Genomic DNA, 23,816 nt, shown 5'->3' with positions numbered 1-23,816 from the left:
AATACCCTCCACATGACCTGACTGCTATGAAATTATCCTCAAAAAACAAAGCAAATGAAGGAAAAAACATTATTACAGATTGTTCACTCCAACTTTATTTATAATAGTGAAAATCTGCAAAGAATCTAAATGATTAAAATAACTGGGTCACGGTTAGGTAAACTGACATTAAGTAATTTCCTTGACGGGATACTGTACAGCAATTAAAAATCATAAATACAAGACCATGCTAAGATATATAAAATAATTACAAAAGAATGCTAAAGTGTAAGGAAAGAGGAAATAAACTGCATAGTTCTGACTTTCATTTTATTATATGGATCTTGGTCCATTTGTCCTGAAAGCAGTTTCTTATTTTAGAAGAGAATATTACGGTTTGCAGAAGACTTCTTAAATCTACTTTCTTCTATATTTCCCCTCATGAAAATGCACCTGAAGCTAAAGAAGCAAGTTTAGAAAGAGATAATCAACAAATGGGATTACTTTGTCCAATATAATTAAAAGCGCCAAAAAATAAATAAAGTGCAAAAGAACTTATAATTCTATTACTGAGGAAGTGATTTACATTTTTTCTCATTTAAAAATAAGAACTAATCCCTCACAATAATTACCCAGCTTTTAAATTATTTGTAGTTTAAAATACTACAACAATATCTGGAATCATACACTTGGATATTATCCAAAGTTTAGAGAATATCCCCAAATTCTTCCAGTTACTCTAATAAGCAAGCTTCTTCTGAAATTTTCTCTCACCTGCATTCCACTGTTTCAGAATCAAATGACCCAATTCTGCCCTAGTTTACTCACCACTCGTACCCCATAGTGGACGTGGGCCAAAGTGAAAGCAGCCGTCAACGCAAACAAGAGAATGCTCTCCACGTAAGGGGTTACTCCTACATTCACCACCATGACAATCGCAAAAAGAGGAAGCAGCAACCAATTCAGAGTTGGGCACCGGGTACTGCTCATTTGACAAACAATCAGCTGACACTGGAAGTTATTTAAAAGAAAGAGAGAATAATAATTTAATTAAAGCTTTAGTCACTCCAACATTTAAAAAGCATTCATAGTTGAGCCAAGATATGTATTAAAATACTACATTATTATCAAGTTCCATAATTCTCAAATGCTCAGGAGTTTGACTGGACTGCTACCCCAGCCTCCAAACCTGCAGACCCTCAGACTGGAAGATAATTCAGTAAGGATGCTATAGAAGGCATTCTCCTACTTGGTAACAGTTTGGATAAAATTAATTGCTCCCAATTTTAAGATTCTATGATACATATGAAAATAATTTTTTCAGAACAGCCTCCCCAGCACCACACAACTCAATTTCTTCAAGGTGATGAGGAGATGCTACCTCCAATTCAGTTATACTATCATAGAAAACACCTCAAAACCTCTTTGGCTCTCTTTACTTCAACACCTTACTCAAATATAGTTTTATTCCTTCAGAGATACTTTTTGTACAATATGTTAATGTTTTTAGATCTTTAGATGAAATCAGTATGACCTGAGATAGTAAACACATGGTATATACATAGAAACATAAACTTGGGGGCTAAGTTAAAAAATAAAAACTTACTAAGGACCTAGCCTGAGCTAGAGGACAGGCTTCCTGGCAGTCAGGACCAGCAGGGTCTTTTCTCACCCCTCCTGATCATTCCTCCCTATCTGCACTCTTGCTGGGCTATAGCAGAGAAAGGGATTTTTTTTTTTAACATAAGCATTATTTATTACAAAGTTTTTATTCTATTTTCTTAATTTAAAACCCAGTTGATTAAAAAATATGTGGGGTATACGTGTGTTTTTCTCTCTGTCAAAACCCCTTCCAAGCTCCCTAAATTAATCATTAGATCTGCTGCCATTTCAACCACACTATTAATAATATTTGGAGTCTGAAAAGAATTATTCCATGAATTCTTCAGCAGGCAACCAAATCAAAAAATTTAAATGATGCCATGGTTTCAAAATACTACCGTGGTTTCCAAATCCTATTGGTTTTAAACAAAAATAAAATAAAGTAACTTTCTGCATGTTCTGTCTTTGCAGTTATTAATTATCCTTTCAAATTTCTGACTATAAGATCTTTAAAATCTGCTTATTCTAATACTATATAAGATTTCTCAAACTATCAAATTGTTTAATATTTCTTATATGTGTTACGATTTTTAAAAGAAAAATCTTACTGTGCTGTTGGCAAAGGCTGTTCCAACCATTAAGTAGAACACTCTAGGGTGTAACTCTAAAATATCTGAAGGTGATAGGAGGATCCATGCTGTAGACAAAATGAATAGCAAACATGGAGAAAAGAAGGGAACCACAGCTTCATAGACTGAATTGTGTTTCAACGTGTTATTTTTATAGCTTCTGGAAAAAAAAATCAAGTAATACAAGAACATTATTACATATAAATCTCAACACTATACTTGTATCTTTATAGTTTTCAAAGTACTTACACACTTACTCTCTTATATTTATTCACAGTAACCTCACGGGATAGGTAGAACCAACATTATTAATCCCATTTTAGAGGCAGGTTAAGTGAGGATATAAGAAGTTAGTTAGTTAAGTGAGGATGTAAGAAGTTAGTTGCTCAGTCATTTCTGACTCTTGCAACCCCATGGACTATATACCCTTTCAGGCTCCTCTGTCCATGGAATTCTCCAAATAAGAATACTGGAGTGGGTTGCCATTTCCTTCTCCAGAGGATCTTCCCAACCCAGGGACTGAACCAGGGTCTCCTGCATTGTGGGCAGAGTCTTTACCATCTGAGCCACCAGGTTAGTCCCATTTTAGAGGCAGGTTAATCCATTTTAGGGCTTCCCTCATAGCTCAGTTGGGAGAGAACCCACCGGCAATGCAGGAGATCCCAGTTCGATTCCTGGGTGGGGCAGATCCACCGGAGAAGTGATAGGCTATTCTTGGGCTTCCCTTGTGGCTCAGCTGGTAAAGAATCTGCCTGCAATGCAGGAGACCTGGGAATGATCCCTGGGTTAGGAAGATTCCCTGGAGAAGAGAAAGACTATCCACTCCAGTATTCTGGTCTGGAGAATTCTGTGGACTGTATAGTCCATGGGGTTGCAAAGAGTCAGACATGACTGAGCGACTTGCACTCAGTCCCATTTTAGAGACAGATTAAGTGAGGATGTGAGAATTTAAATTTAGATAATTTGGTACCAAGTGGCAGGGCCAGGACTAGAATGGAAGTCTTCTGATTCCCTAGTTTCATTTATCCACCTAGAAAAGTTTTATTATCTGGGCTGGATCCTATGAGATTACATTCTAATAGGAAAAACTAAAATGAACACAAAACCATACCAGAAGAGTACCTCACAGGGTTGCTGTGACACACACCTTAACAGTGAAAGGCTCTGAACTGAGATGGGCCCCTGCATATCTTAGTGGCTCTGGGCACACAGGTGGTAGCACACTCATACATGTCTGCTCATCTGAACTGAGCCCTCAATCCTCACCCCAGTTCTGCCACTAATTACATAACCTTGGGCAAGACACTGCCCAATCAGAACCTCAACTTTAGAAGAATTATCTCAAATTATCTCTAAGGCTTTTTGAGCATTACATCTTATGACTTCTATGAATGACGGCCAGTGGTCATAAAGAGGGAAGATTCAGAGAGACAGGATTGTGCAAGACGAATCTGAGCACTGAAAAATGAAGTGGAAAGTACAAGAAAATGTTCCAAGCAGAGGAAACAGGGAGTGGAGGAAAGAGTGGGAGCAAAAGTACTGAGGAACAAAAGAACAAAATACATTCAGGTCACAGAAGGAAACTGAGTGTGCTGAGCCCAGGTGGAAATGTGCATAAATCAGAGAGATGGAACTCCACCAGGGCAAGTCCCCTCCCAACCCCTCCTCAAGTCCTCAGGCACACCCCACTCTTCAGGAAGTCTGATATGGTGCTCTTTAAGAAGAGTCAGCATACATAGCTCCAGAGTTTGGTCTTCACCTATACAAGTTCAGAAATTTCATTTTATGATCATGCTAACTATACTTACCTATAATCAATTTATTAAAACTTATAATCAGTTCATAAAAAGAATGTAAACCTATGAATATACCAATAGGAACATACTCTCTCCCAATTCATTCACACAGAAAAATGACAAATTAGACTATGAGCCCAAAACTGTTACCAAAAAACTAGTTCTGAGCTAGGGTTGAATTGACTACACAAGCCACTACAGGCAGATGATCCTAATCTCATTCTAGATTCAAAATACAGCTTCAAAACCTTTTCAAAATGCCCAGATTTCAAAAGAAAGATCCTAAAGTTCACCTAAATAACAATTTCTAAACATTTTCATGTTTCTTGTCCAATTAAAAAATAAAATACTTACCTGAAAAAATTTAACAAACTCATTGGAAGAGTCACACACAGTGCACAACCTGAAGGAAAGAACATTTAAATTATTATGAATTAATATTCAAGAGAGATTTTTATAATAACTGAATACATACAAAATATGTAATATTTTTAGATGCAACAATTTTCAAGTTCAGATTTACTTCTATAATGAAATTAAATACATTTTTGAACAATATTTACAACTGGAAGAGTGGCAGTACAGTTTGGTGATTCACAGCAGAGACTCACGGAGCCAAAGTAGGTTGAATCTCAGCTGTGCCACCAACTGGCTATGGGACTTCAGGCAAATTAATTTTTCAGTGCCTCAGTTTCCTCTTTTATAAAATATATATAATAGTAGTAACAATTCCATAGGGTTTTGAGAATTAAATGAGTTATTACATGCAAAGACTCCTGGAATAGTACCTGATTTATAGTAAATTGCACCATGTATATTTTTTATTGGAAGAGGGAACCATTAATATTAACAGATCCTGCTGCTTCCTTTACACTTCTTTTTACCTCCCTAGTGTTCTCAATTTCTCCCCCTACTCTATACACTAACTCTTCCTCCTCAAAGCTAAAAAGAAAGACAGCTTTCTAAAGAAACGTTACCATTGTTCCTGCTGTTCTCACTATCTACTATCTTACTCTGCTATCTCCTACAACCCAACAAACTTGTCTTCAACTCCTCAGCTGCTGCTGCTGCTGTTGCTAAGTCGCTTCAGTTGTGTCCGACTCTGTGCAACCCCATAGACGGCAGCCCACCAGGCTCCCCCGTCCCTGGGATTTTCCAGGCAAGAACATTGGAGTGGGTTGCCATTTCCTTCTCCAATGCATGAAAGTGAAAAGTGAAAGTGAAGTCGCTCAGTCGTGCCCAACTCTTAGCAACCCCATGGACTGCAGCCTACCAGGCTCCTCCGTCCATGGGATTTTCCAGGCAAGAGTACTGGAGTGGGGTGCCATTGTCTTCTCCGCAACTCCTCAGCACTCAGTGTAATTCTGCCTCCCTTTTGCAGAAACTGCACTCTTGAAATTTATCAAGCTCCCTACTCAGTTCAGTTCAGTCGCTCAGTCATGTCCAACTCTTAGAGACCCCATGGACTGCAGCACGCCAGGTTTCCCTGTCCATCACCAATTCCTGGAGCTTGCCCAAACTCATGTCCATTGAGTCAGTGATGCCATCCAACCATCTCATCCTCTGTTGCCCCCCTTCTCCTCCCGCCCTCAATCTTTCCCACCATCAGGGACTTTTCCAATGAGTCAGTTCTTCGCACCAGGTGGCCAAAGTGTTGGAGCGTCTTCAGCTTTAGCATCAGTCTCCAGTGAATATTCAGGACTGATTTCCTTTGGGATTGACGGGTTTGATCTCCTTACAGTCCGAGAGGCTCTCAGTATCCTTTCTTTACTCCTGCCTTCTAAGTAAGGTGACTCTGCTGACTACCACTAACTGCAACTCGTTCCTCCCTGGGTCTTGGTGATCCCATTTGCCCAGTGTTCCTGTCAGCCACCCAAGCATTCAGTGATGTCCTTTAATGGTAATCTACCTCCTGCATATTCCTAACTGATCGACTGAAGGTGCATCTACTCTCCCTCAGAGAATCTTCTCTTACAGCTTTAACCATAAGCTCCCTGCAGTTGACCCCAAAAATCTTAATACTTTTGGGCAAATCAGACAATCTCTCTGAGCTTCAGAGAAAACAACTGCACCATGAGGATGGGGCTAAATGATTTTCTAGGGACCCCTGAATCTTAAATTCTCTGATTCTGTGATCTGTAGTGATGTAAAGTCCTAATCTTTCTCTGTTTCAAACTCCAAACCAAAACATGTGGCAACTTTTGCACATTTCATTTGGATATTTCCTTGTCACTCAACCTATTAGCCCATTCTGGACTCCCGGTGACTAAACTTCGCTTGTGGGTGGGGAGGTGTGTTGTCAATGCAGCTATGACATTAAGGAGTAAGGAGAGAAGAACATTCCTTCAAATAATTCCTAACACAACTTGCTAAAAACACATGAAAAAAACTATAATTCACCAATCAGAAATCTTACCTCAAAAGAGGAATTACTCTGCTACTTCCAAGCCCAACTGGAACAATGTTCCCAGATTAGAAAATCTTAGAGGGAATGGAAGGAGAAGACAAGATGTCTTCAATGTCCTCAAACTTTCAGTAGGTTGTTTCATGTTAAGCTGGGGAGCACTGCTAGGGAGCAAGGCTAAATGTATTAACCCAGAATCACTTGTAGCTTTCAAGCACTTAACTAAGATAAATCTTAAGCACAGTAAGCATGTAGAATGCCTGAGCTCTGTATAGGTCGCCAAAGAAAAACACTGTATTTACTATTTCTTCTCTAAATAGTAAATAGCATTATGTGAACCAAGAACTCTGAGATGTCCAAACTGGCTTTAGAAAAGGAAGAGGAACCAGAAATCATATTGCCAACATTTGCTGGAATCAAATGGAATCAAGCTGGAATCAAGACAGATGGGAGAAACATCAACAACCTCACATATGCAGATGATACCACTCTAATGGCAGAAAGCAAAGAGGAACTAAAGAGCCTCTTGATGAGGGTGAAGGAGAAGAGTGAAAGAGCTGGCTTAAAACTAAATATTAAAAAAAAGCTAAGATCATGGCATCCAGCCCCATTACTGCATGGCAAATAGAAGGGGAAAAGGTAGAAATAGTGACAGATTTCCTCTTCCTGGGCTCTAAAATCACGGCTGATGGTGACTGCAGCCATGAAATCAGAAGACGACTGCTTCCCGGCAGGAAAGCTATGACAAACCCAGACCATGTGTTGAAAAGCAGAGACATTACTCTGCCGACAAAGGTCCACATGGTCAAGGCTATACTCTTCCCAGTGGTCATGTACAGTTGTGAGAGCTGGACTGTAAAGAAGGCAGAATGCCAAAGAACTGATGGCTTCAAACTGTGGTGCTGGAGAAGCCTCCTGAAAGTCCCTTAGAGAGTAAGGAAATTAAATAAGTCAATCTTAAGGGAAATCAACCCTGAATACTTGTTGGAAGGACCGATGCTGAAGCTGAAGCTCCAGTATTTTGGTCATCTGATGAGAAGAGCCAACCAAAGAAACCCAACTGGGCAACTGAACAACAACTCTAAGTAGTACTTGATGTACTTTCTGTAAAGAGTATTTAATTGTTAAATACTCATCTAGTAAACTCTATATATGAGAATGATAGAACCCACACATATGCAGACCTGCTTTTCTTATTACCATAGGAAGGTCTAGACTTCATAATATAGGAAGCATTGGCTATCAAAAAGTTAGAATTCATAAAGAAGGACTGAGTAAGATGAGATGAACACCAAGGACAGCATGATCACAACAAATATTCTGGTTCCTTATCAATGGTTCCTCATTTCTAGGCTTATTTATTAAACAAAAATTTCAATAAAAAAACACCAAGACAAAAAATGCTTTAAGTAAAAAAGACATAATAACAAATAAGAGGGAAAATGTCATTTATATCAAAACAAAAGATTACTATACCTAATCAGGTGCTTCTAAAAATAAAAAGTCATTAACAATTCTGTAGCAAAAACTGACTAGAAAAAGATATAAATGGCTCTCAAACACTAGGAAAGTTCATCCGTAATAAGAGAAATGCAAATTAAAACTATACAGATATATCATTTCTTATCCCAAACTGGCAAAAATCCAAAAGTGTGACAACATACTGCACTGGGAAAGCTAAATAAACAGGTACTTTCATTTATGGCTGGTGGGAATTCAGTATCAGACAAGCCATATGGAAGGGAACAGAGCGTTTAGTGAAACTGCACACCTCTGCCCTTTACTAACAAGTCTCCTTCTAGAGATCCCTTCCAAAGTACCCTGGCAAAAATATGAAAAAGACATTTACATGGACAAGATGATTTACTTCAGCAATTTGTATCTCAGCAAAAAACTGGAAATAACCCAAATGTCCATCAGTAGGAGGCTGTTTGAATAAACAATCGCACAATCACACAACAAAGTACCAGGCATTTGTAAGAACAACTGAGGAAGATGGCTATCCATCACTATGCTGCTGCTGCTGCTGCTAAGTCGCGTCAGTCATGTCCGACTCTGTGCGACCCCATAGACGGCAGCCCACCAGGCTCCTTGGTCCCTGGGATTCTCCAGGCAAGAATACTAGAGTGGGTTGCCATTTCCTTCTCCAATGCATGAAAGTGAAAAGTGAAAATGAAGTCACTCAGTCGTGTCCGACTCTCTGCAACCCTATGGACTGTAGCCTACCAGGCTCCTCCGCCCATGGGATTTTCCAGGTGAGAGTACTGGAGTGGGGTGCCATTGCCTTCTCCCCATCACTATGCAGTGATCTCTAAAGATACACTATTATGTGGAGGGAAAACAAGAGCACAGGTAGTAAAATATGTATAGCAGGCTACCACTTATCCACGAGAGAGGGTGATAAAACCACACACGCACACTTACTTATAGTAACGAAAAAAACAATGAAAGATTAAGTAAAAAATTAAAAACTAAGAACATGACAGAGACTAGACTTCTTTGAATATACCTTTTATATAGATCTGCTTTATATACAGATCTGACTTTGTAATTATGTGAAAGGAAAAAGTAATCCCTAAAAATCAAAAGTAAAATGAAATGAACTTAAACGTACATATTCACAGAATAGGAACTTTAGACTATAATAACCCAACTGGGCATCTCCAGTGGAATAAACCATGAGGACAAATGGAACTGCAAAAAAAGAAAAACCTTCAGTGATTTTCGGTAATGGTATCATTGCTGATTTGGGTACTACATTCTGAGACTGTTATTGTTTTATGGAATAAAGCAAATGAATTCTTTGTGTCACTGAAAGCAAAGACTTCTGTCAGAGTTTAAAAGAAAAACAAATATAAAATCAACAAAGTTGAGTAAGAAATCTGTATTATCAAATTTGATTTGTATTTATTAGTATGAATTTTATGAGGTAGTTTATCAAAAAACAAACTTTATCCCTCCACCTATCCACTGAAAGAATGGATTCCTAAGCAATGATCATCAGTATCTGTTAGTACCATTAGCTGAAGAGCTGAGGCAGAACTTCCCAACAGAAAAGTACAAAACCTCAACCCTCTGGTCACTATTGATACCATCAAAAAAGAGACAATTAGATACTATGTGCCTTCTATGTGCCTTCTGGTGATACTATGTGCCTTCTATGTGCCTTCTGGTGCCTTCTACTTACCTAATAAGTACTGTTGCCAAAAATGTATATACAAAGAGAATTGTAGCCTATTAAAGTATCTACTTAACATTCCAAAACTTACATATCAAAGATACCATTTTATCTCTAAATTAATATTTAAATGTAAAATGCAGCAAACCTGCCATAGGACAAGCTGCATAAATCAAAAGATTCACTCATGGCAGCAGATGAAAAACAGCTAGCCTTTTCAAGGTAAAGAAATCACAGTTATACAGCCACCCAAAAATGAACATTTGGTAGATTACAGCAGGGTTCCTAAAATATCTGCAGTCCAGAGCGACAGAAAATCCCTAAACTACGCCTTTTCTAAAAGCCAGTGCCTAATGCATCTTCTTCTCAGCTGTTTCTAACCTAAGCCTTCAATCCCCACTCTGCAACCAAGGTTCACTGAGAGAGGGGGGAGGATTATTTTTAAGATAAGAGAACAGAGGAACAGCCAGTAAGTGTTTTTGTTGTTTTAACCCTACAAAGTTCTCAGTGCCACTCCTGGTGCCCCAAATAACAACCCAGATTCCTAATTTTCTCCCTGACTCAATCATCTTGTAGATATCCACTCTGTCTAAAATCAAAAAAGGAAGTATTACCATGATCAAAACCTTTACTGAGCATTCAGAGGCTTAAGAAAGAGGATTTGAGAGGAAAAGAAGCTAAATTTTTGGAGTGGATGTATTATAAACACTGTGCTTTGTCATTCTACTTCCTTAAACTAATAATCTTTGATTTTGAGATATGCAGCGGATATCAATACTGAATGTCCACCTAAATGCAAATCCTCCAATATGATCTAAATTAATTTGAACAGTTATTTTACAAGGCTTGGTGCTGAACAAAAGCAAAACAAAGAGACCTTATTTTCCTTAATGGTTTGGTTGAAACCCTATAGGTTGTAGGGTTGTTCTGCTTGCTGGAGGGGAAAGGGTATTGTTGCTTATTACAACCAAACACTGGCTTTGATAACAAAGTGATGTTAAAACAGGCTTCAACATGGAGCTTCTTACCAATGATCATTGCAGTGAATAGGTCTCTATATAAGAAATTAAACAGGAAAGGTTCATACCAGGCCTCAACTCCCACAACCGCAGTCACTATGTAGACAAAAGAAATAGTCTGGAAGGAAAATGCAGACAAAAGCATACAGAGCATTAACAGCTGGAAAGATGAGGCAATCAACAACGCTTTATGCAGCATAAGTTTAGGAAACAGTTTTAGTAACAGCAAAATATATGCTTAAATTTGATACTGTGTCAAGTCTTCTTGCCTTTAAAGTCGGTTTTTTCTTTAATGACTAACTTCTAGACGATGCAAGCGGCTAGCCTCCTAAGGCACCTCATAAACTGGTTTAGCCACAGGATGATCCAATCCGCCCATCCAATCACCCTCTTCAAACACACTCCAACTTCTGATTCTTTACTGGAGCCTCAGATGCAGACGGGCAAAATGGCCACACAAAAAGCTGGGATTCTAAGGCAGGGAGAGTTAATAGCAAGCCTTGGTAGTAAGAGAAAACACTTTACTCACTGAAAAGCTGGCCATGAAGACAAAAAGCCAACAATTATATAAGCATAACCTTCTTCATAAAATCAACAGTTTAAATGAAGGTTTGTTAAGAAACTGTTCATTTTTTAGTGTAATAATGGCACTGTTTATATTTTTTAAAAATAAATCTTACTACTTAGAGATATACAGTAGCCTATTTATCACATGTCAAGATTTTCCTTTAAAATAATTGGGAGGTGGTAAGGTAAGGAAGAATATATATGAAACTTGACCGGTCATGTGTTAACTGCTGAAGCTAAGTAACAGGTACACAAGGGTTTCATATACATATATGTACATATTTGAAATTTTCCATAAATAAGTAAAAAATATATATAAAATAAAAAGGGAAAAAAATTTAAAGCACCCATCAGCTCTAACCAAAAAAGCATAAGGTCAATAAAGAAGGAATGACAAGCTCTCCCAAAAATGTATGGCAATGCTGAAAATTTAAGAAGAACACATACTTACCACCTGGCTAATGTCATATCCCCATGGCAGGAAAAGAATTCCTGTGTTATACTTTTCCCAGTGAGACAGGATGAAAGAAAACAAAACTACCCATAGCAGGAGATAAAGAACAAAAACACTGACACCAGATGATCCTCGTCCAAAAATGGAATACACGGTGACAACAAAGTAAACACACGACCAACTATCCAGGCCATGGTCAAAAAGCTCCCCTAGTGGGGTGCTGGAATTGGTTCTGCGGGCTTGCTTTCCGTCCACACCATCTGCAACCGAAACACATTACACGGGGAAAGGTCAATGTCTGCACCAGAATGGAGAAAGTCGTCTTTAATACAATGGAGAGAAATGCAACAAAACATATCAGTGTATCATAGAAATGTTAATTAACTAAAGTTTAAATATCAGACAGTACTATAAAAATCCAACCTTTAATTCCTATAATGCAAAGATTTCAGAAATAAAATCTGTAATCTCTCAAAGTTTAATCCAAAAATCAAAAAGTTAAGTCACACTGAATGGTATCTCTTTTCCATCTGAAGAAGCATTCTACTCTGAACTCTTGAGCACTGAACTCCGAATTCCTCCAAATCTGCCTAGTAACTGAGTTGTTACACTAGCCACAAATTCTTAACCCTCCAGAGAATACTCAATAGTTGTTTATTATAATTTATACTCCTTGCTCTAGGATCCAAAAACACTCAAGTACTTCAGTCATAACACCTGTTTCATCCTGTTACAGTCACTTCTTTACAGATGGACCACTTCCATAATTTTAAGTGTTTTCAGAAAACGCTTTGCACATGGTGTTGAGTAATTACAAGAATTAAATTTACTGAAACTGGGGGGGGGGGGGGGGGTGGCGCTGCACTGCGCAACTTGTGGGGTTTTAGTTCCCCAACCAGGAATCGAACACCAGCCCTCGGTAGTGAAAGTGAGGAGTCCTAAACCCTGGGCCGCCAGGGAACTTCCACGATGTAGTATTCTCAAAGTATAGTGGCTCAGTGGTAAAGAATCCACCTGCCAACGCAGAAGACACAGATTTGGTCCCTGGGTCAGGAAGATCCCCTGGAGTAGGAAACAGCTACCCACTCCAGTATTCTTACCTGGAAAAATTCCATGGACAGAGAAGCCTGGTGAGATACAGTTCATGGAGTTGCAAAAAAGTCGGACATGACTTAGTGACTAAACAACAACTATTCTTGATGCTGTGAAGATTATAAAAATCTTAGAATAGGTTTGTACCCTCAAAGAGTTTACAGTTGAGAAGGGAGACAAAACATGACAGATATGCTGATATGATGACTCACAAACCACAGAAGAGTACAGAAAAGTGACAAGTTCTCTTCAGGCTAAGATAAACTAAACTGGCTTTCCAGACAAGATGCAATCTGAGTGGGGACATAAAGAATGAGTTGCATTTCAGTAGATAAGAGATAAAGGAGTGTGACATTTCAAGAGGAGGGAGTGTTATCAGCAAAAACACTAAGATGGAAAAGCACATGTGTGTGCAGAGAATGCCAAGTAGTTTAATTCAACCAAAAACTATACATGAAGAGTGCAGTATCAAGAGGCTAGAAGGGAGACTGGAGCCCATTTAAAAGGATCAGGGAGTCTGAGGAGCTACTAAAATTATCTGAGTAGAGTAAGAGTGAAAGCCATGCCGTGTTTCAGGAAGACAACAGACCTGACATCAGTGTGAAGGACAGGATGGGTTGAAGCAGAACGTGGTGGGAATGAAAACCTGGAGGCGAGGAAGATATTAAGAAAATAAAAATGACAATGCAGTGAAAGAGAGGTGAGACAGAAGGACAAGAAGATCTGGGTAACTAAGAAAGCGGTAGTGTTACCAGAAAGAAGAACGTCTGAAGAAGGAGCAAGACTGATAGAAAAGATGCTGAGTACAATTTTACATGCTGAAATTGAAGTGCTGATAGGATATCTACACAGTAATGTCAAGCAACTCAACCTAAGGGTAATTTACTAGCAACTTAGAAGATAAATAAAGGCTAGATACTAACATGTGAGTCAACTCAATAGTGTTAACGATCAGGATTACCACAGAATAACAAAGGAGAAAGAGAAAGCATGTTGGAACACCTTCATTTAGAGGCAGAAACAGAGAAGCCTAGGGGTGTGGGGGAAGGAACAGCAAAGGAAGAGTAAGGGATAAAGGAAGAGGGGAAGAGGGAGAGAGAACATACAACCCAGCCAAAAGGAAGGCAAGAGACTGAATTACAAAAATTCTTCCTCCAAAGAAACAGCTTTGTTAATTAAATGCATCAGAATTAGACTAATTGTGGGGACTTTCCCAGTGGTCCAGTGGCTAAAACTCCACACTCCCAACACAGGCAGCCCAATTCATTCCCAGGAACTAGATACCACATGCCGCAACTAAGGTTCTGCAGGCCTCAACAAAGATCAAAGGTCCTGCATGCCGCAGCTAAGACCCAAATTGACATGCTGCAGCCAAATAAATAAATAAATACTCAAAATTAAAAGAAGTAAAGAATTAGACTAGTTGCAAAGATTCAGAGTCAAGGAATTTAAAATTCCTTATCATTACTGTGTTTATCTAGCTCACCACAGTATTATCCCCAGTGACTAGCTCAGATTGTGGCATAGAGGGCCTTTAAAAATACTGTTGAAGGCCTAAATGAAAGGATGAATGTCAAACTCCTGCCTGCACACTGATCTCTGTGTTATATAGGATTGGGTGCTTTTTTGCCCCTGAGTAGCTAAAATATTTCCTAAAAGTCTTTTCTCATTATTTGCTGCCTTAATTTCCTATTCTCAGTGCCATTTCTGTGCAGTTACCACAAGTATGGAACTATGTAATGATTAGGTTTTCTGTCTTCTCATTGAACCCATTCTGGCTCTATACATCTGGGGTCTAGATATGTCTCATAATGTGTTTTCATAAGAAAGGCAATTCAGCTCACATCCCATGTATTATGAAAAACCCATGAGCAAAATCTGGAGCAGTGCCCTGTGACCCAACACATTAATATTTCTGCAGCAAAACATAAGAACAGCCACACTGGTGGAATAAATGAAGATAAAGCGTGGAGTCCTACCCACTGGACAGCCTGAGAATTTCCTAGAGCAAAATTCAAAAACCAGCTTATCTTTAATAACGAATGCACAAAGCCTCTGTATAGCGTTTTAAAAAGAAAAAAACTAGGCTTTTGTCTAATTCTTGATTTCATTCTCTTCCTTCCCCACTCTTAACAGCTCCGGCCACTCACCACACCAAGATTTAATCCCTGTACCAAATTATCCTGGTGTTACGAATACAAGTCATCTTTATCTGAAGAGACCTAAGCAACTTTAAGTCAGGATCTGCTACTTCACATTCATTTAAAAACCATATACTGAGTGCCTCCCATGTAGCAGGTACTGTTCTTAACACTGGGTACCCAATGAACTAAATAAAGCACTTACCCTCAACGAACTTATATACACACACACACTGGGGGAAGGGGTACACCACACAGCTTGTAGAATCTTAGTTCCCCAACCAGGAATGGAATTCCCACCCTGTGAAAAGCGCAGAGTCCTAACCACTGGACCACCAGGCAATTCCCAAGGAACTTACATTTTAGAGCAGACAGACAGCATACAAGTGGGTCATACAGTTTTAAGCGCAACCGAGAAAAATAAAGCAGGGAAGGAGACCTGAAGAATGCAGGACAAGCCACGCAGATGATTCCAACGCAATGCGCTCTTGGCAGACTAGATGCTGTGGCCTGGCCCAGTGGACTTCTCTGACACTGCTTCCACCAAACAAAAACTGATCACTTTGTGTTTGTTCCCCTGCTATACTCTATTACAGCACCTTGCTCAGTATTCTGCAACTATTTGACATGTCAGTATTGCTTCCCAAACTCATGGCAAAAATGATGTCTTATTCCAGAGTTGGGAAATATTTTTTGTAAAGGGCCAAAGAGTATATAGTTTAGACACTGTGAGCCAAATGGTCTCTGTTGCAACTACTCAACTATGCCTCTGCCATAGGAAAGCAGCCACAGACGGGCAGACGAATGAGCAGTAAACCACCACTTACAGAAACAGACAATGGGCCAGATTTGGCCCAGAAGTGGTAGTCTGCCAATGCCTATCCTATTCTCCAAATTCCTAGCAAATGACAACACTCTTCACAGAGAAACTCAAGAACATATTTATCAAGTTAAATAGGATATTAATAAACCCTAGTCAAAATGAATTAAGCATAGGAGAAAATGTTAACTTACTGGGTAGCTACCCTTGCTGACAGTTTTGCCAGCCATTGACTAAAATGAATATTTGCCAATTTCTTACCTAGAGTGTAGGCCATGAAGTTGAGGATGCCCACTACAATCCAGACCCAGTCGGGTACATGCTTGTGACCTGGTGCTGAAAGGAAAGCAACTCCAGTTTTACTGCAGTCTAACTGTTGGAACCATAGCCTATACTGTCAAAAGAAAAATGCTTCTCTTTATTAAATAGAAGCTGAAATACTTTATAGTATATCTTAAACTAGGTAAATATCAGAATATATCAGCAACTCCAACAAAACCCAAGAAGTAACTGCCCAACCCCTCATAAACAATAAGCATTTATTTTGAGCTTTAATCGTAACTGAAGACTGACTGTTCTTCTTTACTTGAAAATTACTTATGTGCCTAGAATGAAAAATAATGTTTTCGGAATTTAAAAAAGGTTTGTGTTTAATCCGATCCTTATTATTTATGATTATACTACAAACATGTAAAAAGCCTTTAACCTATACTCTCTCACTAAATTATTAGCTGAACAAAAGACCATAGGATTTGGGTATAGATAAATCACCTCAATTGGATGATTTAGTCATCAGGATCATTCTGAAATGTCTGGACCTCACTTTTTCCCCCTAAGATAGAACAAGTGAGCTTCAGGAGGTCTGCGTTCTAGTCCTGGCTCTGTAATCAAACAACAGTGTAGCCTTGAATATATTATCTAACCTTTCCTGATTTCCACTTCCTAAAAATACTGGGACTAGATAGTTCATCTGGTCCTTCAAGTTGTATGACTTGGGGAAATATATATATAGTTACATATTTTAGAGCTAAGTAAATAATTTTATTTAGTCAAAGGAAATACTATTTTTATCACAAAGATTTTGAGGCTGTTCTGAGGATTGAAATACAATTTTTTTTTTAAACCCACTTAATATCAAAATCGTGCTTCATGACATTTAATCTTTCACATGGTACTTCATGATACTCAATTACCATTTTATTGCACATAGAGAAGCAATGGTTAAAATTTTGAGTTTATCAAGTCAGGAATAGGTATAGCTTCAATATTCAGAATTCTTATAATATCAAATATCATTAAATGTTTAAAACTCTAAATTCTTCTACAAACACAAAGTTTTGAGAGATTGTTAGTTTCTCTAGGTCAGTGCACAAAAGTCTGCTGAACCCATAACACAGATGAAATACAGTATTAAAACTCCTGACTATATCATTTATAAGTATTCTTATTAGAAAATATATCCTCTAACTTAGAATGCAAAAAACACTCATCTACCTCCATCTCTGTATTCTTCTCAACTTCATCCACCTGTTGAGCAATTTAAAAAACCACTGTCTCCCACATATGCCCTCCCCCACAATCCCAAATACACTCCAGATTCTCTCTGGCCAGGGCAGAAGCTGGTGTGGAAGGAAGAAAAGACTAACAGGTCTGAAAGAAGACACTGGGAAAAGGCTGAAACTGCCTCCAAAGGAACATTTTTCCTCTCCTTCTCAGTAAGGGCCCAGACTTCTGTTAATAAATATTTAAGGTCTAACAACCATTTTCAGGGGGCTTCCCTGGTGGCTCAGTGGTAAAGAGTCTGCCTGTAATGCAGGAGACCAGGGTTTGATCCCTGGGTTGGGAAGATTCCCTGGAGAAGGGAATCGCTACCCACTCCAGTATTCTTGCCTGGAAAACTCCACGGACAGAGGAACCTGGCAGGCTAAAGTCCATGGGGTCACAGTCAGACACGACTGAGAGATGAACATTTCACTTCACTTTTCAACCATTTTCAGAGCAAACTGGGAGTTATTAAAGGCAAGTACAAATGCTGTGCAGAGGGCAAGAGGGATCATGTTCCCTCTATAAAAGGGGGACTTTTATTCGATAACTAGAAAGAGGGAAGGGATACTTCTGGTAGGTTTGTTGGGCCTTGCTTATATTCTTTTGAAGCAAAATGTCACAGTGCTAATTTTCCATCTTCTTATAAATCCAATTACTCTTTATATACAAAAACCTCACTGCTTTTTAGATAGCATATCCAAATTCTAGAAACCAACTTGGTTTCTAGAACTTCTTAGAAGCATACATAACAGATTGTGAAAGCACAACTTAGCTTTTACACCCAATTCTAACATTTTATGCACCCTTGATGACTCGACAAGCATGAGCCTGAGCAAGCTCTGGGAGTTGGTAATGGACAGGGAAGCGTGGCGTGCTGCAGTCCATGGGGTCGCAGAGTCAGACATGACTGAGCAACTGAACTGAACCAATAATATTCAAAACTTTTCCGAACTGCAAATATCTTAACAGAATCAGAAAACAGCCACATCTTATTTTATATTAAAGATATTTAAGATTTTATATTAAAGCAATAATCATACCTGAAGCATAAAAGTCAGGATCAAAGTATGCCAAAAGTAGAAAATTGAACACGACCAGCAGAAAGCCAGAGAAGGTTATCAGATTTGGAGCCAGCCAAGTAGGAAATACCTATTTTTTACAAAATAATTACAGAATAATTAAAGTAGTGCAATCTCTGTCCACTATATACCACAACATACAAATGTGTCATAATAAAAGCCATAAATTTGGATTATATGTGGGAGTTATATACATTAAATTGCAAATCATAATCTCCAGTTAATAGAAATAAGCATTTCTATTTTCTATGTTTTAAATACTTCTATAATCAACAAACTTTTATAATCATAACATTATATTTTAGAAGCATTTACGAGGCATTTTATAAATATAATAGATCTAGAGTATAAGCTTATACGTCAGTGATAAGACAAATCAAAAGGTATGTGACTAAGGGAAGGGAGGATGGGAGAGGCAGTTTCTCCAGGTGTCTTATTGTTATATCTGTAATACTCCATAAAACAGTTTAAAATCTTTAAACTTCACTAAAACCCAAACACATGCTTATTAATCATCTTACCTTTACTACAGTGTTCCAAAACGGGTGCATGACATACAGAGAGAGTGGATTGGTATCCACAGCACTGTACTGTTAAGAAATGAAAGAAAATATTCAGAGTTAATTCTTGCATAACAGCACGTAGAACAATATTTCTCAAATGAAAATAACAGTACAAAAATAACCTAAAGAATGTATCTATTTATATGATGTCCTTATCTAAATAACAAACCTAGAAAAGCATGAATGGGGCAAAGATGGCCAAGTACAGCCAGATTTTTTTTTTACTCAAATCAGCTTTTATAATATTACAATGTGGCAGCAGAAAATTGTATATTGCTTTCAAGTGCTCACCTACTACGCAGGAAGCAGCCTGTGCATTCATACACAGACCACTCAGACAACCTCCTCCATCACTCTCAACTAACGATAATCACGCTGCTTCACCGCTTACACCGTTACTAACGCGCTACCTAGTGGTGCAATCTTTGGCAAGTTACTTAAATCCTCCTAGTTTTTTCACCTATAAAATCAGGATCAAAGTTTTACCTCTGAAGATTACCATAAGGATTAGATAAACTAAAAACATACATGAAGCGGTAAGAAGAGCCCCTAGCCCACAGTAAGTGCTGTATGTATAAGCATTATATATCATTAAGAGTGTTTTGAGCACCAAAAGAATGACAGATCCCTTCACAGCAGGAAAATGGATTCCTTAAATAAGCAAAGGAAGAAAAGAACAGGTTACATTATATTCAAAGGTATGCCCCCACTGTTAAGCTTTTAGTAAAACTTTGAAAAATTCTAACAAAACATCTGTATATAATTACACAATACTTGAAGAGTCATGTTGATGACTTATTCATCAGAGATATACATACTGGAGTGCCTGGCATGTAGGAAGCACTCACTACATTCAAAGAAGAAGGGATACAAAATTGGTAAGGAACAATTCTCATCCTCAGGGACTGGGAATATTACCTAATTTAACACGCTGACATTTAAAAGATGGCATACTAGTCAAATGCTTGAAAAATTTTTCAACTGTTTTATACTTATGTTCAGTATGACTACAAAATAAGTAGTAAGAACTTTATCTGATTTTTAAAAAATCATCATTAAAGATCAAAATTTCTTCCTGAATTTTTTTTTTTTTTTTTTGCCCCACTCCGGATCTTCCTTCCCTCCCTGCCCCTGCAACTTCAGTGCCCCGAATCCCACTCCCCTCCTGAACGTTTTATAGATATGGAGGAAATGTTTCCCACCAGTGTTTCAAGATTCAAAAGTGAGATGAAGCAAAAAGTAAATAAATAGAAATCATTTAAAATACTGCTCACAAAGAGTCAGCTAGGAAGTCAAATGTTTATTCAACAGAACCCATGTCTGAGTGCCTCCACTTCTCCAACTCATTTGGACGAAATGGGATAACTTAGAAGAAAATGATGAAGAACTCTGTTCAGAGCGAGAGGCTCTGCAGCTGCACCCAGACTCTCAGAAGCAGCCCCCCTTACATGAATGTTATGGTCTGTGCTAAAATCAACTCCTACTTGCACAGTTCTCTACAGTCTTCAAAGTTTTTCCACGTAACAGATACCATGACATCTGAACCTCTGCAAAACGAATGTGACTCCAACTGAGAGGACCACCTGAATTTAAGTTTTCAGACTGAGGACATAAAACCAATATGAACCCTGAAAGACAGCCGAAGACAAAGTGGGAGGGCCCTGGCCTCCTCTGTTTCACCAAGGTCCAAACCCAGACCCACATGATGTAGCCAGCAGGTCACAAAGCGGGAAAACCAGACATTTCTTTTTTTTTTTTTTTTTTTTTAGTTTTAGTTTTTTATTTTTTACATTTTAAAATCTTTAATTCTTACATGCATTCCCAAACATGAACCCCCCTCCCACCTCCCTCCCCATAACATCTTTCTGGGTCATCCCCATGCACCGGCCCCAAGCATGCTGCATCTAGACATAGACTCTTCAATTCACATGATAGTATACCCACCTCTCCTCTCCCTCTGAGTCCAAAAGTCCGTTATACATCTGTGTCTCTTTCCTGTCTTGCATAGTATACTGTATTGGTGTTTTTCTGGCTTACTTCACTCTGTATAATCGGCTCCAGTTTCATCCATCTCATCAGAACTGATTCAAATGTATTCTTTTTAATGGCTGAGTAATACTCCATTGTGTATATGTACCACAGCTTGCTTATCCATTCATCTGCTGATGGACATCTAGGTTGTTTCATGTCCTGGCTATTATAAACAGTGCTGCGATGAACATTGGGGTACATGTCTCTTTCAATTCTGGTTTCCTCAGTGTGTATGCCCAGAAGTGGGATTGCTGGGTCATAAGGTAGTTCTATTTGCAATTTTTAAGGAATCTCCACACTGTTCTCCATAGTGGCTGTACTAGTTTGCATTCCCACCAACAGTGTAGGAGGGTTCCTTTTCCACACCCTCTCCAGCATTTATTGCTTGCAGATTTTTGGATCGCAGCCATTCTGACTGGTGTGAAGTGGTACCTCATTGTGGTTTTGATTTGCATTTCTCTAATAATGAGTGATGTTGAGCATCTTTTCATGTGTTTGTTAGCCATCCGTATGTCTTCTTTGGAGAAATGTCTATTTAGTTCTTTGGCCCATTTTTGATAGGGTCATTTATTTTTCTGGAGTTGAGCTGCAGAAGTTGCTTGTATATTTTTGAGATTAGTTGTTTGTCAGTTGCTTCATTAGCTACTGTCTTTCACCTTGCTTATATTTTAATTAGATCCCATTTGGAAAACCAGACATTTCAACTCTACCACCTGCTGCAAAGTACCAAAGTTGAAAGAAGTGCAAATTTGAAGAACACAGTTCAAGACATCACACAAATAGTTAATACAATGTACAGAGTACAATGCTTAATTCAAATGTTTGCTGAATAGGTCTCATTCAGCAGCTTTCCATAATTCGAACTTGGATCTAAAAGGTCATTTACTCATGGTATTTTGATTAGAAAAGCTCCTCTTTTGTAAATTTGGAGTTTTACCTCTAAATCTCTATTTCAGGGGAACAGTAGAAGTACGAAAAGATTACAAAACTCAATACAAAACAGTGTCTGCCTAACTGGATTTTTTATATTTAATAATAGCTGGTAAGCTCAAGTATAGCGAGAAAATTTAATATGAGATTACAAAAGGTAGCCAACAATAAACCTAAAGAGTGCTCTGCGGTTTAGCCTTACACATCTGAGTATTTTTTCAAGGTCACATATCACCTGGTATAAACAAAGAAACTCAAAACTGTCTTGTGAATCAATAGGAGGAAAGAAGAATGAGTCAAACCTTTCATATGCCTGAAACAATAAGCAAAATATAAACTTTTAAAGGTGCCAAAAACTAGATTCAGTTAATGCCTGTCAAATATATTTTTATTTTCTATTGGAATGATGTTTTGGTAGACACCAGAATATCTGAATCAGGTAATAACCCCATGTTAAGGCCTGCAGAACTTGCTTGATCTATTGGGTTGGCCAAAAAGTTCATTAGGGTTTTTCCTTAGTCCCAAACGAACTTTTTGGCCAATCCAATCCAATCTGTTGGGCTTCCCTGGTGGCTCAGACAGTAAATAATCCACCTGCAGTGCGGGAGACCTGGGTTCAATCCCTAGCTTGGAAGATCACCTGGAAGAGGGCACAGCAACCCACTCCAATATTCTTACCTGGAGAATCCCCATGGACAGAGGAGCCTGGCAGACTACAGTCCATGGGGTCAAGAGTTGGACACGACTGATCAACTAAGCACAACACAGTACAAAACAACGTTAGGCCAGACAAAGCCAGTGCCCTGGAGAAACGCCTGCAAACCACAGCCTGAGTCTGAGAATCATTCCAAGGCAAAATCTCAGAAACACAACAGTTCAGGAGGCGTGTAGTTCTCATGTGCCTGACTCTCACCTACGTGAACAGGTAAAAGTCATCGGGCCACTTTACATTTTTAAATTTCTGGCCATGTGTGATCTTAGTTCCCCGACCAGGGACAGAACTCACACCCTCTGCAGCGGAGTCCCAACCACTGGACCACTAGGGAAGTTTCAGGCCTCTTTTTAAATGCCTCTGGTTACCAAAACACTCATTACTTCTAAAAAGACCCTCAATCCAATGTTAAAACAATTTTTCTACATGATAACAAAATCCTCCCCTTGCCCCATACTTCCTATCATGTTTTCAATTTCCCTTACACAGCTAAACAGATAAGGTTCTGATTTTTCTTCCAAACAATAATGCTTTCCATATTTGAAGATGGTTCTCCCTGTCACACTAAATCTTCTCTTCACCTGGTTAAAAAAATCTCACATTCATTGTGCTGCTCCTCTCTGGTCACAGTTTCATTCCCCTTCATCATCAAGGTCGAGTTCTCTAGACCAGAAGTTGGAAAACTTATTCCGGAAAATGCTAGAAAAGTCTAAATGTTTTAGGCTTTGCAGGCCATATGGTCTCTGTAACAAATACCCAACACTGCCACTGAAGCAGAAAGAAATCACAGAAAATAAGAAAACAAATGGGCATGCTGTGCTAAAACTTTATTCCCAAAACAGGGTGTCTGGCGGCTTTAGTCTGACAACCAGCGCTCCATTCAATCCATTTTGTTGTTAAACCAACACAAAAGTGTGATTCAGAGCAAATGGACCATTTCAAGTGGTGCATGAGTACAAATAACAAGAACTATTAGCCCTTCTTCCTCAATAACTTATTTCTCTAACAGGTGTTCAACACTGTATTAATTTCCCATGGAAACAAAGTCATTCTGCAGACTTAGACACAACTTCACAGTCACCTGAACTCCTCTGGCCTTTCTTATACAGACTGCAAAGCCACCTTTCTCTACATTCATACGAAGTTAATTATTGGAATCTAAGTGTAAGACCCTACATTTGCCATTTTAACACTTCATCCTGCTAGAGATCACTCATCTTTCTGATCTCCTTGGGGGTCAGACTCAGTGATCCACGTACTAACTGCTGCTGCTGC

General features: G+C 38.7%; 1 protein-coding gene across 2 annotated transcripts in view; it reads right to left on the bottom strand.

Moving 5' to 3' along the window:
• Window positions 1-23,816, bottom strand: part of SELENOI (selenoprotein I) — a 45,568-nt gene that overhangs the window by 7,999 nt on the left and 13,753 nt on the right. The window contains exons 2-9 of one of the 2 annotated variants that reach the window (XM_004023649.4): window positions 18,827-18,895; window positions 18,267-18,375; window positions 15,943-16,017; window positions 11,626-11,888; window positions 10,617-10,725; window positions 4,361-4,409; window positions 2,190-2,370; window positions 808-990 (exon numbers count right to left, since the gene is read on the bottom strand). In XM_004023649.4, coding sequence (XP_004023698.3) covers window positions 808-990; window positions 2,190-2,370; window positions 4,361-4,409; window positions 10,617-10,725; window positions 11,626-11,888; window positions 15,943-16,017; window positions 18,267-18,375; window positions 18,827-18,895 — 1,038 coding nt within the window. The remainder of the gene's footprint in view (window positions 1-807; window positions 991-2,189; window positions 2,371-4,360; window positions 4,410-10,616; window positions 10,726-11,625; window positions 11,889-15,942; window positions 16,018-18,266; window positions 18,376-18,826; window positions 18,896-23,816) is intronic. The other variant, XM_060411957.1, reaches the window with a different exon arrangement.

The sequence above is a fragment of the Ovis aries genome, chromosome 3, assembly GCF_016772045.2.
Source record: "Ovis aries strain OAR_USU_Benz2616 breed Rambouillet chromosome 3, ARS-UI_Ramb_v3.0, whole genome shotgun sequence".
NCBI lineage: Eukaryota > Metazoa > Chordata > Mammalia > Artiodactyla > Bovidae > Ovis > Ovis aries.
The sequence above is the reverse complement of the archived record's forward strand: the minus strand, read 5'-3'. Positions and strand labels throughout refer to the sequence as shown.